The sequence below is a fragment of the Labrus bergylta genome, chromosome 18 (assembly GCF_963930695.1).
Source record: "Labrus bergylta chromosome 18, fLabBer1.1, whole genome shotgun sequence".
In the NCBI taxonomy this organism is placed as follows: Eukaryota; Metazoa; Chordata; class Actinopteri; order Labriformes; family Labridae; genus Labrus; species Labrus bergylta.
In genome coordinates this window covers 5,917,148-5,937,165 of record NC_089212.1, presented here as the reverse complement: position 1 = coordinate 5,937,165, position 20,018 = coordinate 5,917,148, and the positions used below count along the sequence as shown (strand labels likewise).

General features: G+C 40.4%; 1 protein-coding gene across 1 annotated transcript; it reads right to left on the bottom strand.

Moving 5' to 3' along the window:
* Window positions 1-1,971: 1,971 nt before the first annotated feature.
* LOC109989497 (ovarian cancer G-protein coupled receptor 1) lies at window positions 1,972-19,303 on the bottom strand. Its single transcript, XM_020641275.3, has 8 exons — window positions 19,247-19,303; window positions 17,300-17,434; window positions 5,955-6,238; window positions 5,207-5,356; window positions 4,455-4,588; window positions 4,118-4,340; window positions 3,137-3,317; window positions 1,972-3,054 (listed from the first exon to the last, which is right to left on the bottom strand). Exons 3-8 carry the CDS (start codon window positions 6,048-6,050, stop codon window positions 2,582-2,584), a joined length of 1,257 nt encoding a protein of 418 aa, XP_020496931.1. The 5' UTR covers window positions 6,051-6,238; window positions 17,300-17,434; window positions 19,247-19,303; the 3' UTR covers window positions 1,972-2,581.
* Between the last annotated feature and the right edge of the window lie 715 nt (window positions 19,304-20,018).

Genomic DNA, 20,018 nt, shown 5'->3' with positions numbered 1-20,018 from the left:
TATGATAAAAAAGCCCAAAAACAGAGGCCAGTTGCATCACATTTCCCCCTCTCTTCTTTTGCTTCGTCATGCTGTCCTCATCTCCCTTCATCTCCTTTTCAACTTTGACCTTTGACTCCGGCACGACCAGAGTTTAAAATGACTTCCTGCAGGACGCCGGCAGGAGCCAACACACACATCTTCAACTTCTCGGAGATTACACCATCACACACATTCTGTTTCCAAGAGCTTCTCTTCACACATACAAACACTCGATCACGCACATATTTTCTACATGGCCTCTGGAGGAAACGTTTCTGTTACGAAAACAAACACGAGGACACACAAAGAACACGTTTGTTTTCACACACACTGATTTTAATTTTCATCTCCCGATTCACCTGAGAACTTTTCATTATTAATCTCCTCACAATAATAAACACTGATAACTCATATCCTGCCAACCGCAACATCATTTAACTCTCAACTGAGGTAAAGAGACAAAACCAGATCCTGCAGCTTTAAACTGAGCGTTTCTAGAGCCTGTTTGGGGCCCTAGGCAAAAGTCAATTGGTGGGCCCATTTAACCAACGATCAGCAGGGCAACGAGACTGAGTGCTGTCAGATGGGGCCCCCTTAGGGAGGTTTCCGTCATTGCTAAATTTGCACATTTTAGGCCCTTCATCCTGCAATAACTGACAGCTACATTTAGCTGCACATCAACCCCACATGAAGTTGTAAATAAAACGACTGAGATTACTTCACAACACTATGAGGTTGAAAGTATACATGCATACATACGTTTGTCGTCTGGTAATTTATGAAGGATGAAGTGAAACCACCAGAACTCCAAAAGATGTTACACACCATAAAAATGATTAAATATATAAATGATGTCCAGATTCTAATAATCCAATACTGAACATATAAAGCATGTACTTAAACTCAAGGTAAACTCCTAACCTCGTGCATGACACGGTCGACGACTGTTTGCCAAGACTGTAAACTCTAGAGCCGCAACCACAGACTTATAAAGCAGACTCAGGCAATCTAAGAGCTCAGACTCTCACCACAGAGAAAAACTCTGGTTTCTGCTCAGGACAGAATCATCGTCTGTATCATCTGGAAATGCTGCATGCATCTCTTTCTGTAGAAGTTAACAACAAGACTGCCTTCTGTTGGCAGTTAGACTGAAACCCAAAATGAAGTCACACAGAGTCTGTCACACACACACACACACACACAGACTCTGCACAGCAGCGCGTTATTGACCAAACGGCCTGTTAAAAAATGACAAGCTTTTTTTTGTAGAAATGTTGAAGTTTTATAAAAAATATTCTTTATCACATTTGTCCCTTCATGTGAATATATTACATTAACATACATATAGTCTGTTTAACATTATGACAAGATGCCCTAGATGACAATAATATTATATCCCTCACTGAGTTAAATATCTAAATCATGTCAGTTCATATCTTAACATTTTGAAGTTGTATTTGCACAACAGTTAAACTCCTGACAACCATTTCATCATACCTGTCATGATCATGAAGACATCCTTCGTACATTCAGTTTTTGAACTGTATCATCATCCAAACATGAACACAATGATTACTGATAATAATACTGTGCTTACAGATTCTTAAAAAATACAACATTATGACCGTAACAATGTCGTTTACATACATGCATTATGTAAACAATAGTGATTGTTACCCTTTATATATTCTCCTATAGGAAATATGCAGACCTGCACAGGTGCATGCAAAGTATTAACACAATAACCTTCCTTTTAAAGCCGCTCACATTCCTGTCATCAATCTGCGTTCACTCTTTAGAGAAAATAATTGATGAAGGCCATGGTTGACCAGCATTACTGCTTTTGTCAATGGAGTGCAGTGGCTAAAAGACCAATAAACTATTGATGGAGCCAGATTTGCCAAAGATCATTCATAAAGGTTATCTGATGATAAAGTGGTACCACATGCAGCTGTTTTATTACAATTTTAATCAAGTTTTTAAAGGGGACATATAATGAAAAATCCACTTTACAGTGTTGTTGAACATATATTTGAGTAACCTGAGTGTCTACTGACCCACAAAAATGAGAAATAAACCCATCCAGTCCTTTGTTTGTGGTCTACATAAGTCTTACAACACAGAGAAAAATGCTCCGTTTCAAATTTGCTCTCCTTGTGACATCACAGTGGGATTCTGGTAAAAAAAAATCCCCTCCCCTCCCCTGGTATCTCCACCCCCAGCCTAGAACAAAACTTTTGTGCAGGTCTGCCATTTTTATTCTCGCTAGCGAAGGAGTGATGTTTACCGGGAAAACTACTGGGGGGGTTCATTACCTTTAAAGAGACACACACACCAAAACGGAGCGTTCTGAGAGAGCTGGTTTATACAGGGTCACAAACCTCCTCTGGTGCTTGATTCATGTTATATTTTGACCAAAGCACAGCACAGATGTTTCATTTAGACCACAGGAGACTGTTTGATAATTTTTTATAACAACACTGCAATAACAGCAGACTCTCTGGTATCCTCCTGATCCAGACAGGTATGTTGTGGTTGATTCCTTTCGCGTTCTCCACTTTCAGTTCAAGCCGTTGATCTTGTTGTTTTCTTCAGCCCCCACTTTGTTTTCACTCAGCTCCTCCATTGCAATCATACAGCGGGGCTTCCCATCAGTGTCCACACATTTTTCAAAGTCTCTGTTCTCTATAATTAAAGGTTTCAAAGTTTTCTCTTCAGTCTGCGTGATTAAAACACTATCTTTCCCTGAAGTGTCTGTTTTCGAGTTGTTTAGCGCGGTGGTGTGTTGGAGCAGCGTCACTGTCGGATGTCCGTTGTTTTCGTCCGTGGCGACCTCGTGGGAATCCGTGGTGGGGTTGCTGGGGCTGGCATTGCCGCGACGAAAGCAGCAACATAACACCTTGGCAATAGGCCTGAGAATCACTCTGTACACGCTGCGGCGGGCACTCTCGCTTACGAAGCAGTAAAGAGCGGGGTCGGCAACACAGTTCAAGGTGGTGAGCAACAACGACAGGTGATAGTAGTTAAATATTCCTGAAAGATAAAAATACAGGCTACATGGTTGAAATATTTAAATGATTTCTGACTGGATTATATTGAAGAAAAGAATCAATACCTGCAATGAAGTTGCAGTCTCGCTCCAGCAGGGTGCGCACTAACAAAAAGATATGGTAGGGGGAGAAGCAGACGAGGAAGATGAGGATGGTGCTGCTGACCAGCTGTCTGATCCTCGTCTTCTGATCTGGCTGAGTCCCAGCGCTCCGACCCACAGCACGCAGGACGCACAGGTAACTGACCTGAGCAGGAAGAAATATGCACATTTTTTTTGCACAATTGAACAGACAGGTTTTAAAGGGGACATATTATGAAACACATTGACTCTGTTCAACATTTTGAACATATATTTGGGTAACCTGAGTGTCTACCGACCCACAAAATGTGAAATAAACTCATCCAGTCCTTTGTTTGTGGTCTGCTCTCCTTGTGATGTCACAGTGGGATTCTGGTAAAATAAATACCCTCCCCTCCCCTGGTATCTCCACTCATGGACTCCACCCCCAGTCTAGAGCAAAAATTTTGGGCAGGTCCACCATATTTATTCTCGCTACAGAGGAGTGATGTCTACTGGGAAAACTCAGGGGGGGCTCATTGCATTTAAAGAGACACACACACCAAAACGGAGCGTTCTGAGAGAGCTGGTTTATACAGGGTCACAAACCTCCTCTGGTGCTTGATTCATGTTATATTTTGACCAAAGCACAGCACAGATGTTTCATTTAGACCACGGGACTGTTTGAAAAGGTGGAAAAGGGGGATAATATGTCCTCTTTAATATCTGAGTACAGTTTAAAAGCTTTGTGCTGCATGCTCAATGTAATCTGCTATAAGCAGAAAAGTAATTGAAACAAGACAAATTTGTTTAAGTAGCAAGAAATTGTCCAACAGCAACGTACCTCAGCAACGTAACCCGGTAGAAAGGTCAAAAGGGACGTATTAAACAAATTATTAAAATATGTATAATCAAAAAAATATGTAATTAAATGCAGCTTTTTATAATGAAATGATATCACGATACATTTTAAAAACAGTTACACACCGATAGGATGGCCAGCGGGAACATGAAGCCGACGGTGAAGCGATAATAGTTGATGGGATACTCCCACGGCTTCATGGGGTAATGCTCGAAGCACACTGATTGGTTCTCGGGGTTTTGGCTCAGTTCTTTATGTTTGAAGAAAACAACACCCACAGCGATCTCTTTCAGCCAGATGATAGCGCTGACGATCCACGCTGCTCGCATGGAGCGCAGAGACGTGAACCTGGAGGAGTTAAAAAAAAAAGAAAGAAGAAGAAGAAGAACAGGTATTTAGTGTTTAAGAAATACTGTTTTGATTCGAGGTAAAAGTGGTGATCTTGCATGTCATCAAATTTACCTTAAAGGATGGACGACGGCCAGGTAGCGATCCAGACTGATGCAGCAGAGAAAACCGATGCTAATGTAGATGTTCTCGTAGAGCAGGAAACCACACAGCTGACACAACCACTCCCTGTGAGACCAGTTATCATCCTGAAACCACACCATCATCAACGACTGGTTCATCAAAAGAAAGGCTTTCATAACATGTTAGGGATACAACACTGTCACATTACAAGGGTTTACATTCACATATTACAACATGTTTTACAAGGTAAACAGGCTGATAGGAAAACTCTCATAGTATAATGAATGAAAATAAAATAAATTAAAAGACTAAAAACCTAATTGAGAAAATTTCACTTCTTATAAGAAAGCAAGAAAGTGAGATCTGCAATTGAATTTCTAATTATGGTGCAATAATAATAAGGTAGGTAGGTAGGTAGGTAGGTAGGTAGGTAGGTAGGAAGGTAGGAAGGAAGGAAGGAAATTGTGGTGTTACAGCAGAAGGTTATCAAAGCAAATAAACATAAATACATACAAGTCAATAAGCCCTAGGAGTGTTGTGCTTCTTGACACATCACTGAAGACTGAACTATTGTCCTGGCCCTTTAAGTTGCATTTCTGTTTGTTTACTTTACATTTCAATATTAAAAAACAAATTATTCTTTTGAGTTATTATTCAGAAGAAGTGACACCAAATTTAAGAATCACCTAAAAGGAGATGGGTATGAGGGATTCATCAAGAGTGAAGGAGTGTTTTTCTTTTACCTGGAAGATGTACTGCAGCCACAGCGGTAATGACGCCAGGTACAACAGATCAGACACAGTGAGGTTCATTAAATAAACTCCCAGCTCGTTCTTCTGCTTCAGCTGCACGGCAGCATGGTACAGAGAGTACAGGTTGGAGGGGACGCCAATCTTAAACAAAGAAGACCATTTATTATCTGGATTCTGTGACATCAGACAGATTTTTAAAAACACTTCCTGTGTCACACTAAGCTACATTTGAAACCAAGCCTTCTATTATTAGTTGTGCAGTTTACAGACATCTGGGGCTTTATTCAAAAAGCCTCTTGTGTACAAATAGTTTTACCTAAAGTTAGGACTAGATCCCTGTAAAGAAGTTATTCTCAAAGCCTCTTCGCCTTTAAGAGAGCTCCTCAGGTGTAAAACTGTGAGGAGTAGTGAGGAGGACTTTTAACAGAAAGAAGAGTTTCTCAAGCTGAGGAGAAAATGTAGAAATGTTCTGCAAACACTAAAAGAAGAATATTATTGAATCATAGTTGGGTCAAAAATACAGACATTATTTATGCAGACATTTCAATCCATCTCTGACTTTCTTCAGTGCAAATTGAGACATGCATGTTGAGTTTCTCTACATGCATGCTCCTCACTAAGACAAAAGTTTCTATCCCTTCCTCGCTCAGAGTTGCTAAGTAAAGCTAATAACCCTTGATTGTTTCAGCTAAGTAAGTAGCTCTCTGATTGTCTGAATGTTTAAGCTGTTCACACTCACCAACAGCACAATGATGTACACACAGGAGAAGAGGTACTGGTGGATCTCATGACTGATGGTGCAGTTTGTCACTTCCTCAGACATGGTGAACACCATCACACCCCCGCTCACACTCACACTACTTCACCTCTAACATGCATCCATATTTTCAGACATATTCACAAACACAGTTTAACGACACACGCGCCCACACACACTTCTTCATGTTTGCTGGAGGTTTCAGCGCTGGCTTGAAAAGGTCATCTTATTCTTTTTCTCTGATAAAGTCCAGTTTAATTCGGCTGCTGTGGAAAAGACAAGAAAATATTATTTTCAGGTGTGTTTCTTTTCCAACACATAACTTAATGCAGCATCTTTTAAATTGGTGGATCAGTGGTTTCACTTTATGCAGCACAACATATCATACTTAGTAGTTACTGCTAACCACACTGTTACTATAAATGTAGTTTATTCATTTATGTTTTATCTCTCCGTGCATCCCCTGTCAACCCGAACACAGTCTCAGCAGACGTCTGATCATCATGAGTCTGGTTCAAGGATGCTATCTCCAGATGAGATAACATCTGTATCTCTAATATGGACTGCAGGAAGAATAGCTGAGCTCTCGGGTACAGCTAATAGGGATCCTAATAAATACACAAATAAACAGACAAAAAAGACACTATACAAAATAATACGAATATGAAAGTCGGTGTATTATCAATATCTTTGCACTTCACCTTGGGGAGAAAAGAAACTTTGTCAGCAAATAACAATAGTTGTTGAGATATTCCTCTGAAAACTTCTGACCAAACTGTCAGCGATGCTGGAGGAAATCCAGATCACCAGAAACTGTCAGGATTCTTAAAACCAAAAGGTAACAGAAGCCACTTAGATAAACATCATTCAGTCTGTTTGGTTTGGCTCAGGTGAAGAAAACAAGCTTCATAAAGTAACGCTCGTTATTTTAGACCTATTCTTCAGACTGAAGAATGAAGATGTTTAACCTCCAGAAACACGGCTCTCATGTTTTCCCTCTCGCTGAAACCTGCAATAAATCTACAGGAAACTTCAACTTTCTTCACCCAGACTGAATTATAAAAACAGGAAGAGTCACCTCTAATTGATCTGATTTCTAGTGAATCCTCCCACACCCTAAGCGGTATATGACGTGGGTTCAGATGCATTCTGTGTGACTAATAAGCTGCATGACAGACATTTAAATGTTTGACACAAAGACCACCCCCCTAAAATGTGATTTCCTGTTTACTTACTTCTGGTGTTACTTTGAATTCACACTTCAATCCATCAGTGAAATACATCATTGGAGGAACTTCATTTACAGAACAAACAAGAGCCAAATAAAGGACATTGCATGTTTTGTGTCACCCGCACACTTAAATGGAGGAGCTTAAAAACTAAGTTGGAAGGCAAAGACTTAAAAGTTAAGGGCCCCGTAGTTGAATGTGAGAGAGGAAGAAATTCAACCAAAAAGTTATAACAGACTGGAGAAAAGAGAGTCAGCAGGCACAAACAAGCCGTGCCAACATGTAGTTTCAAAAATGCTTTATTGAAGAAATCACAAGGAAAGTGCTGACCACTTGGGAGCCATGTTCCTCAGGAGTAAAAGGTGGTTCCTCGAATAATAACGATATTAGTTTGACACAGGTGTACACAGAGAAATGTCCCCTACAGTTATCCTTTAGTTCAAACTGTTTTGTCATATTACCATTTAAACAAAATGGTCCATAGTTAAGTTATAAACTGAAAAAAGTATTTCTCAGAAACATTTGTTGGTTTTGCCAAACGGCAACTTTTCCAGTGTTGAAAAATTAAACCAATACAGAAAGTGCAAACACCTACAGTTCCTCGAGTGTCCACTTGAGGCTGGCTCCAAAAACCAAGGACTTTCCAAAAAGTCCCATATCAAAATGTTTACAGCTAGAATTAACATGTTTGGTTTACAGCCTGTTAAACAATACAACCCATGCCAATAGCTCATTTATTTATTCCTAGAAAATGTAAAGGACAAGATTTTTTTAAATAACTCATCCAATTTGATAAAATGTAGGCTAAGAGTTTAGCATATTTATAGGGGTGGCGTTCAGTTGACTGACAGGTGTGTTGTAGGTGTTAACCAGGAGTCTTAAGGCCCGCCTCAGCTCCGTATCAGTTCTATTTCTAGATTAAACGACCGCCATCGCTGTGCTTCATAACGACACTTCACAAACCAATGGGTGACATCACTGAGATCACCTCAATCTTTTATACAGTCCATGGTTTTTACAGTCTATCAAGAGATCAGGGTTATGGATCATATATTCATAAATGCCCACATCAATAAATCATCATTAACATAATGCACCAAACAGAAGCTCACTTTCTCTGCATCTGCATCGCCGTGTTCATTTTCCCTCCTTTAAGTTAAAGAAAAGCTCTGATCTTGAGCTCTCCATCTAACTATTTGTTAAATTACAATGCGTCCATGCCTCCTCTTCTGCTGCAGTTTTTAACATTTTATCATAAAAGTGATTCTTCACAAGCTTTCATTCTTCACCACTTTGTATTTTGAAGGTCACTTTCTTTCCTCCAGTGTTGTGAGTATGGATCTCAGCATGAGATATAAACTGAAAAGTTGTCTTGATACCATTTTTTGCACTCATTATTTGGCTGCATTATATTTTTTGACATTCATGAACTCTGACCAACATGCCTTCAAACATGAACTTACATGCAGTAAAGGCAACAAAACCGGAAAAAACAACACCAGCCTGTTAATCAAACTGAGTCTGTACTGTTACAGGGACAGAGTGGACGCTTTAATGTACACGAGTGTTTACTGTAAGAGCTTCTTTTATGTCGTGTTTGTTTAAAAGCAGTCAGTGAGAGTCAGCTGCTGGATTTATGAACAGCTTCTAAGTGCAGCGTTGCTTCCCTTTTTTGTGACCTCCTGCTCTGGTGAAACACGATCAGACCGAATGTGCGGCCTCTCAGTAAAAACTGCTCTACATTTCTTTGCTTTGGCTTCTGAGCGTCTTTAGAATGGCTCTGTAATAACACACTGTAAAAACCATTTCGAGCCACTTTTACACCACACACTGAAACCAAAAGCATCGTCGCCATTTCCCCTCACACAGTGTGCTTCTGTGTAGGATTCTGTTTCTCCTAAATAAACCACAGCCAGTCAGATTAAGGCACAGCTGGATAAACTGTGCATTCCTTCAGAGTCACACTAACCCATGACTTTAACCCTTATTCAACCAGGTCGATAATCAGGATAGCAAAATATATATCTTATGTGATCCCGCATCTTATCTTAAACATAAGGTGTGAAATCTGATCTAATAGAAAATAGATAATTTCTCTGCACATCTTCGTCTGTTGACTCTGACTCAGTAGTGAACTTAGAGAGGTTTCCTCTTTCCTGCAGCTGTGCGTCAGTTGTTTCAATGCATCATCTAACCTGCACTTCTTAAATTCACTGAGTCCTGTGTGTTCAGTGCATGTTTTAGTTATAGTGTGTGCAAGGTAGAATTTTCAAATTCTGGATAAAGACAATTTAAGAGATCTGGTGAGAATGATGCATGCGTTGTTCCAATCTGTTAATAAAGTTGATCTTCATACTACAAGTGCTGCTGGAGCTTTGTGCTACTCTGCTACTCTGCTTCTTCAGTTTATTCCTTTACAAAAGGCTTTGAAGGATGAGATGGAAAATAACTCTATCATGCTTCTTGCGTCATGGCTTTCACAGGTTGTGAAGATCACAAAACTGTTTTTCTGTTATCAAAATGTCCATCTTGTCAAACCGTCAATGAAAGTAAAAACAATATCTGACCAAGTTATTTATAAAAATGTACCAACACAACAAGAATGTATTTGAGCTGACGATCAGAATGACTGTTCTGTAGATTTCTTCTCATATGACCTCCCCCCTCTTACTGAATCTTTCAGTTAATTAGCCTAAACCAACAATTCCCAAAGCACTCTGTTGGACTGAGAAATAACTGAAGATCTTCAAAGACCTATTTCATGAATAATATTGGCCAATCAGTCCATCAAAAACATTGCTCACCATCAATCATGTGTGTGGTTTCTGAATCCTCAACAGATCTTATCAGAAAATACTCCGGGACAGCACTCCAATAACTTACATTGTCCTCTTTTATTACTACAATAAAGAGAGACATGCACGTTATTGAAGTGCTGTCCTGGAGTCTTTTTTATATGAATAATGTAGGATCATTTAATTGCAATACTCAATCAATATATCTAACTCAAATCTACTGAAACAAAAACCCTGAGTCACCCAGCCCTCATTCTGTGAGAGAAACAACAAAATAAAGGAACAATTACCCGTTCTAGTAGTAAGAAAAAAACAACAACTGGTCAATGAACATTAACCCGCAATTCACACATACTCCATGCATGCCACGGTCCGTCAACGCCACGGTTTTGCTCCGTCGGATGGCTCGCACCCATTCACACTGGATCCGTTTCTGGGACGTCAGTGCAGCAGAGCGCACCCATGACACATCACAGGAGAACTACAAGATCCCGCGGGAATAAAGAGAAAAACATGCAAACAACATGTTGCTTTGTCTTTCTGAGGATGCAGTGTTGTTCATTCGGTGTCTGTTTTGACGTAATGTTGATGAAGTGATGAAAAATATGATCGCGAGTCCGTATATTGTGTTTTATTTTGAAATTGACCGGATGCTCTGTGCGTTTCCTTGTCTGACTTCCTGTCCGGGCTGTCATATTCTGTCGAGCTTGATGCGTGCCTGCAGCGCACTCCGGCGAAAATAGACTCGCTGCGTATTTGAAACGGAGCAGAGCGCAGTGCCGTCGGTGGAGACGGACCGCAGCGCGCCCTGTGTGAACACAATGATTGACTAGAGTGGAAGCTGACGGACCGCAGCGCACACGGAGTATGTGTGAATTGGGCTTTATAACTTCAGACTTAATTCTCCCCTCAGACACCATGATCAATAATTAAACATGTTCCCTGTGATCAATGCTGTTTATTTCTTCCCCTGAGGCGTCTTGAAAGCAGCAGCAGCTCTGTGATCCGCAGCAGGTTGTAAATCAGACTACGAGGGTCCTGACACCGCTAAAAGCAACGCTCAGGTGACAGACATTCATCACACTGACACATCTTCATCACGGCCTTCAACATTATCCTCATCATCATCATCCTCACTGTAATCAGCATTACCTCACTGTCGTCCATGATGGTTATCCCAATTTATAATGTCGTTATCGTTCAAACATATGGTGTTGCATCGGGAGAGATTCAGATACTTTTCTTCCACATCACACCCAGTTTGTATGGAAGTGGACATCAAAGCATCACTTTTTGGTTACTGTCTTGTGAACTTGAAGCAAACCACATAATCATTGTTTGTTTTAGTTTTCCCACAAAGCATCAATTACGACTCATTTCCTGGAACAAGGAGTCGAGTAAAGACACAAAAATGTCTTACGACTGTGGTATCAGCTAGTCATACAAATGAGATATCATGTGGACCTCGTCCAGACTTCCTTAAAATCATTGATGACAAACTATTACTGTGCATAATATTAACTGAAGACTGCAGAAGGAGCACACATCTCCTGCATCCTTATCAAGGTTTCAAAACAAACAGGAGAACATTTAACCCTGATCTGGATCCTGCACAGTTTGTAAATCCAGTGTTTTAGATATTTTTATTTCCTGTCTGTAGTGTGATTTTTACTTCTGCTTCTCGCCAACACCTCCAGAAACAACAAGTTGTCTTTAAAAAAGATCATTTCAAGCTAACATAGCTTCAGGTGTCCTCTGTCCGTCACTCCCTGTTGTGGATTTATGGGTCTGTGTCTCTGCTGTCTCTCTAAATGTGCAGTAGATAACTGATTCATTCACCTGGCAGCCATGTTTGATTTACAACACACTCACAGGAAAGAAACAGGACCTTTTCTAAAAGTAGCTCTCACTACACGCGTCCACACTGTTTCCACTCTCATGTGGAGAGCTGCTGTCGCATCAACAACAAAAAAACTTACTGAGGAGTCGGGGTGTGTTAAAGGAAATAACTTAACTCCTGCATGTTTTCTTCCTTCCCTTGGGGGAAATTATCTCCATTAGTTCCAGCAGCCGTAAATCAGCTGCTTCTCTGGACATGTTTTGATTCATGCTCTGCTTCTGTGAGTGCTCTCCAACAGATCTGATTCATCGTCTACACATCCATGAAGCACGGTGACGTATTTCCAACTACACTGTTCATCAACCTGTCATATCGATTAGGAAACACGTGTTTTACATGACACGTGTTCTGGGATGAGTACAATGATGGTCAGTCCCAATGGAGCCACACATGAAGATAATCCATTCTTACTTTATGCTTTCAATCAATCTTTATTTGTATAGCGTCAATTCATAACAAATGTTATCTCGAGATGCTTTACAGAGATCAGGTGAAGACCTTACTCATTGTTATGTTAAATAAGAAAATTGGGATAGAGGGCGATGTGATAAAACGCAGGAAGGATTTCTCCTTTATATTCCTCACATTCCTGTTGTCCACACTTCCTTGCCGCTGAGGTGGGTGGAGGTCGGAGCAGGCCGAGTCAACATTGTAATCCATGCATTCATTTCATTTAGAGCAGCAAATTACAAGCCAAAATATCAAATTGGTTGATTAAAAGATGATTGAATGCTTACTGTACTCTATATATATATATATATATATATATATATATATATATATATATATATTATTATTATTATTATTATTGATAAATCCTTTTGGTTCCAGGATCTTTAAATAAATGAAAGTAGGGGGGTCTTTCGACAAAGGGCTTTCAGCTGCAGTTTTTTAAATATAGTGGGTGATATAACTGTGCCTGACCAATCAGAGACATTCAGCACTGCAGTGGCTGCATGCCCTTTTGTCAAAAGTCCCTGGACCTTTAGAAAGTACATAACCAATAGTAGGGTCTTTTGTAGGGTTAGGCTTCTACCCCAGAAACACATTTCTACCCTGGTAGATCTGGTGGAAACGCATGTAGTTCCTCAAAAAGACCATATTTCTTGGGGATAGTTCCTCCGGTGGAAAAGGGGCTAATGTCACACAAGGATTCATCAAAATCTCATGGAGTAAATCTTTTACATTTTTGTGGAGACAGTTCAGACAACAACAAAAGTCAGCATCAGGGTTTAGGCAGAGATTAAGCAAGAACTTTAGCTCGTAAATTAGAAAAGGAATTTGGATAGGGATGAAATCTTTACTACATGATTCTAAAAAAAACCCTAATTTGTTTGAATAAGAGAGACTCCATCCAATCACACGTTTCTATCTGTTCGAGTTCGACCACTTTGTTGTCTTTAATTAACAAAGAAATGTGAAGTTTCAGTGCTGCGGGTTTATACTGTAACCTTAAGGTAAACAAATTGTTAATATTTACAAAGCAATACGCACTGGGACAGCAGAATATAGCCTTAGGTTTAGTAATAAAGGAAATTCAAAGTGCAGCTGCAATTTCAGTTGTCTTATAGGAGCTGCTGCCTGCTTGATAATTCAGACTTTTCTCAGGGTGATAAGCTTACGCCACATAACAGCCACAGGCAGCAGAGTATAGCTTTGAGTCAGTTATACTCATAAAATACATTATATGTCTGATCAATGAAAAGTACCTGATGCAAAGATACAATGAGAGGATGAGCAGAGTCGTAAGAAGAAATCTAAAGTTCAGTCATCCTGATCATCAGTTCCTTTGGTTTGTACGTTTACATGAAACACTGGATGGGATATAGTTTCTCCACTGCTTCTCTGTATCAAAATGTATGGTGGCTTGTATAAATAAAACATCCTAAGTAAAATCATTATACCTGCACTGTGAAAAGAAGGATGAAACCATATCCAGCATCCTGTAAATAAGAAATGAGCTGTATGTAGGCCAGCTTCAGGTCATAATAGGGTAGTTACCCGAGTGACAGATTGACAAAATAATGCCGCAACTTCTGATAGGGTTACATTTAAATTCATTGTTAGACCTCCAAACACCTGCAGCCACCGAACACAGAATATTAACGAAGGTATCCAATGGTCTTTCAAGCCACTAACTCGTAATTGCCTGCTGCCTTGCCTGCTTATTTGAAGAAAGAAATCAATAAAGACAAACATTCCAACTAATGGAACAAAAACATTTCATCATGTCCTAGATCTCTATCCAGACCCCCTTGCTGGACTTGCTGAAGATTTTTATCCTTGGTGTCCTATGAGTGTTAAAATGCTACTGAACGATTTCAACCACAAAAAAAAAAAAAAACAGCTGGGGCATCGCTCTTCTCAAAGCCACGCAGCAAGGGGATTCTAGAAACTCTGGACCCCAATGGACAAACTCCCTAGCTGCAAGTCAGCCTTTAGGACCAGCAGAGATCTGAGAAAACTCAAGTACTTTCTGTGCCTACCATGGTGACCCCCAGGTAACAGGAAATCATCATAGTTTGATTGTTGAGGGGGAGCCTAAGAAACGGTCGCCACCTCCAAGGAAGGCAGCAGGGGCGCAAATCACCCACTCTTAACTCAGGAGGTAGTGAAGAAAAATAACAATACTTCTGTCATCAGTGTGTGACCTTGTGAGTGAATGGGACATGTATTGTAAAAGATCTAAAAATACAGTTTGCAGAACTCTGGAAATGTTGAGGACCCCTGGAATTACAAGACCTTGAAGTATAGCTAAGGCTTTTTCTAATGAATCTCCATGTGCTTCATCACAGGAGGTCATAACTCATGTTTTCGTATGACCCTTGTGGAGGTCTTAGGGGGACTTCTAGGTATCTAGAAAAACCCTTTAAAGAGCCATTTCCAAAATTGTGAGTACTTCTGGAGACCATGAAACCTACTAAGGAACACTGGGGGACCTGAGCCAGGGCCGGCAGACCCTCTTTTAGGCCACCTCACACAGATTCAGAGGCCAGTTGGACTCTCCTCGAGGCCCCTGGCAGTCCGCTGGTCTCCACATTTAGCACTTCCGCCTCAGCTGATTGCTGTATATAAAGCCACTAACTTTACAAACAGGCCTTTTCTGCCTCTCTGCTCATGTCTGCAGAGCGCTGAGATGGCCCTTTCATGGCTGAATGAGGTTAGTGTACACAAAGAGCAACTGCACTCTGTCCAATTGGTGCCCAATGTCTGGGCCTGGGCCCAAGGGAAGGCTGTAAGGAGATTAAAAAAGGGGTGCCTGAAAGCACAAGTCAAAAGCAATTACACAGTGATCAACAGTTATGTGAGTGGTTGAAGGAGTTCCACTCTGACTGTTGATCAGGAAACCAAAACATGAGGACAGATTCATTGCACTTGCTGTTTACAGATTTCCCATTCTGCATATAATTTCATTTATTTAATAAGACTGTCATTTCTTTAATTCATGCTCTGTGGCCGTGGCTGATGATGTAAGTGTAAAGAGTAAGCACTAATGCTTCCCTGTTGATGTAAATGGTGAGTACTAATGGGTTCTGGTACACCAAAAGTGCTTCTCCATTTATGTCAACACTGCTTACTAGAACTGAGTCAGTCAGTGAAGGATCGCCTGGAAGAATGTGTCTATATGTGATGGATGGGAAGTCTAAACGCAGGCTAAATTAAAAGAGCTGCCGGGCTGATCCTTTGTTTTTTGTGGCGATGGAGTCGTAACCTGCGAGCTAAAAGATGACTTCCCAGAAAAACTAAAACCGGCTTGTTAATCAATGCCAGTCGCCCACTTCAAAGTGACACTGTGCAGTCAAACTTAACCCATAACTTCATCACTAGTTAAGATCATAACATGTCCAAAAATATCAAACATGTAAGGCCAAGTTGAGGGGAAATGAGTATGAGATATTACAGATGGTCCCAAAAGCAGACATGCATCAACACATTTTATGTAGTCCATTTGCCAGAGATAAAGAGTTATTACAGTTGTTTTCTTTAGATTTTGACTTATTTATCTCATAGTTTAGAGATAACAAATCTTGTTTTCTTTGTGGTGATTGGATGATTTTCTGGTGATCAAAAAAAAAAGGCATGTCAAAGTGATAGGCCAGACCACGACATGCCATGTTTCCATTGGTCCACACTAACGAGGTAAGTTAAGCCTATTTCTATGTTTGTTTCCTACATTTTGAAACTTTGGGGATGAGAGAGCAGGTGTGGACTCTGGAGTGTCCTAAAGTTATCCCAAAAGGATAACCAGAAAAATTGCAAGGGATAGATTGGAGAGGGGGAAAAAACAAACAAATTGTATAGAGCAAAAAACAAGCATCCAAAAATTAAATAATGCACCGAAAACTCTGAACTAAACCACTACTGCCGAGCAGCTGACTCAAGAAATGTATATTCCAGGGGAGCCAGAAAACACATAAAAATAACCGAAGGCTGCCAGTGAGGTCTTAACAGAGAACACAAAAGGCTGGAGTTGCAACAAAAACACCCAGCACCCCAAAATTATACTCTAAGACACTGGCAATGGAAAGGAAATACACAGAGTTCTTTGTTTGTGTTTATACAGACTTCAACACACACACACACACACACACACACACACACACACACACACACACACACACACACACACACACACACACACACACACACACACACACACACACACACACACACACACACACACACAGAGATAACTAGAGAAACCACAGGAAGAACCTCTCACTACCTCTGAAGGTGAGATAATGAGTCAGTACAGAGCACACACACACACACACACACCTGCCTGCAGTGAGTTGATTCTCTTACCAATCACTGCGTAGAAAGAGTGAGCGCTCACAGAATTTGAAACAAACACAAGGTACTTTAATGACTCTAATGAAAGGATAAGCGTTTAATGAAGACACCCCTCACCCCAAAATATGCCCCTTTATCCTACTGATAAGTTACATCACGTTCACCTACCACATGGCTCCGTTGCCACCGCAACCAAAACAGCACTGTCACCTTTAACAGACCCAGGCTTCTTACATGCAAGCTGCAGGTAGGGACAACATTGATACTACCTGTAAGCTGCCACATGGCCCCCACAGACAAAATGCTACTCTTCCTGTTTCGCCAACATTACACTTGAAAAGAGAAAATCACATTTCAAACAGATCTTTGGTCCCACATGGTTCATTTGATTTGAATTGATGGTTTGGCGTTTGGTGATAGTAGGGATGTAAAATGTGCAGCTCTCAAAAATTGCTTGATGCTGGCCCCAAGAGGCCGTGAATTCACAAACACACTCCATTCAAAAATGCACATTTTTAAAGCAGAAATTATTATGTTTACAGCCTGGTAGAAAAACACAATATATGTCTGATTAGTTATTGACTGTTTGTCAAGTGGCTTAAAACCCACCTCAGCTCCAGCTCTCAGCCTGTCAGTCTGAAAGTCAAGACAGGATTTCCAACACGGCGGCTGCCACAGATGATCCTCCGAAGCCCCCTACTGATGGAGGACGTCACTCAGGCCTCGTCCGTTAATAGTTACAGTCTATGGGTTTGACACATACAGGGAATGAAAGCTTGTGTTGAACATTAGTGAAGCAGTCTGGTTATCAATTAATTTAATCAGTCACTCATTCAGTCAGTCTTTGAGTGAGTGACTGAGGCAGCTCATAGCCCGCAACCAAGAGACGTGTCTCCTGTGTTATGAACTCAGAATAAATTGCGTGTGCTTGCAGAAGGAAGAGTAACTAGTAACTAAAATGTGACAAGCAGGGGCACTGATGGCCTAGTGGTCAGACCATGCTCCATGTACAGAGGCTATTTTACAAGCGTGCAGCCCCGGCTCTTTGCCTGCATGTCACTCTCTGTCCTGATTTCATACACCATCAACTGTGTTATCTGTTACCTGTCTACACAACTTTGACCTGAAATGCCATTTATCCTTGAGTGAGTTAAGATCAGTCTTTAGTCTAATGAGTGAACCGAAAAGCTTATTTTGTAAAGAGAGTTTGGATCAATCCTTACATAATCTGGACACAGTATGAATCTCAGTGCAGGCAAATATAAAACTTGCACAAATCCCTGCATACAAATCTGGGTACCGTAGACTATATAAATAAGGCGAGTTGCCACCATGATGTCACTAATTGTTTTTTGTTTTTTTTAAAGATTTATTTTTGGGCTTTTTGTGCCTTTAATGGAGAGATAGCACAGTGGATAGAGTTGGAAGTCAGGGAGAAAGAGTGGTGAATGACATGCAGGAAAGGAGCCACAGGCTGGAATCGAACATGGGCCGTCCGCTTGGAGGACTATAGCCTCTGTACTTGGGGTGCACGCACTAACCAGGCAACAACACCACAAATGCGGCAAGTGACGTTCGATGACTGAATTAGCTAAGATGACACCTTACAGACAGCTAGCAAGATCCACATCTCAAATCAACCAAGTGTCTTATTTTTTTTCATTTTCATAATTTAAAAAAGCTAAGAGAAAATTGCTGTTTCGTACCAAGCTGTAATGTTTATTTCTGTTGTTCAACATTTTAATATGGAGCCCTATGACGATTTACTCACTTTGGGATCCAGCATCAAGTGGCCACTTACGGTAATGCAGTTTTTGGCAGCCTCATTTCTCATGCCCATCTTTGCCTGTTAGCCTACTGTATTTCTTATATTGTATTGAGTCAGATCTTTTCTCTTCACATTTTTAGATTTAATCTGTTACTGTGATGTCTCTGAGCTATGTTGCGTTTAGATGGATCAAATATTTTCACTTTTTGATCATATTTTCATCATCTCTCTGGACTGAATACTAAAGTGAAATCCACAACAGGTGAAACTGAGCTACACTCTGTATCCAACACTTCAAAACCAGACACTGTAACTCTGTATGAATATTACATGAGATACAATATTACAGTCCATGAAACAGAGAAATAAGAACTGTCATTTGAAATTCACTGAATCTGCAGGTTTTTTTCTCCTGCAGCTTCTCACAGTAAATAAAGCCAGAGATGGAAAATGTTTAATTTATTTGTAAGCACACGTGCAGGTGACACGACTTCATAGTTCAGATAAATAATGAATAACTCGACTTTTAGAGAGCTTGTACACAACATGTTAGTAATCTAAATAAACACATGCTCGCTTTGACGTTTTAAAAAAGAAATCCACATTCAACAGGAAGGATCTGCTGAAATGTCACTGCAGCTGTAGATGCCCAACTATAAATCACTGATTAAGTACAAACAAAACGCCACCTGATTGGTCCGCAGAGGCTAAAACAAACACAGGAAAGAGCTCAAGTTCAACCAGCTGTTTCAATGTATATTAGTTAAAAAAAGACTCTAATTTCTTACCGGACCTGTCTGCTCTGGAGTCTGCATCACACTGACTGCCGTGTCTCTCTCCCTCTCTCTCTCTCTTGTTCAAACATGCGTGTGGTTTCTCTTCCTCCTCAAACACACACACACACACCGCATATGCAACATGTGTGCCTGAATGAAAAGCACTCTGCCCAAATGTTATGCAGCCCTCACATTGACTGTATTACATTGTGAATATTTGTATGGTGTATCATTTCAAGTACAAACCATAGTGTCCCAAAGCGTGAGGATTGTAGAGTTTCTAGTGGTGTACGGATTGTTCAATCAGGGCTGACACAGATGCCTATCCTACTGATGTTTAATAGCCTACCAGTTTTGCCTCTTGCTGAGTTTAATCACATTTTATTCTTTATGCCTCCCAGTGAGCACTAGCTGTGATTTCAAAGTTGAATTTTGTTTGGGAACACGTTAAAATCAGATCTAAACATATCAGATTTAATTTGAACGCTTTAACTACTAATGAGGTTATAACATCATCGTGTCGAGAAACAAAAGATTTCTTGTTCATGTTAACGTTGAAACGCCAACAGAAATTACATGTTTAACTGCATTTGGGTGGGTTATATCTGGTCCACGTAAAGATGCAACTTTTCTTTTCTAACATTGCTTCACGTCATGTCATCAAGAACGTCCCAGGACATAATAATCGAAGCAGTCCATGTGAGAAGTTGTATTTCTGAATAAGCTATGTAGAGGCGCTGATGGCCTAGTGGTTAGGTCACGGCCAATGTAAGGAGTTTATATA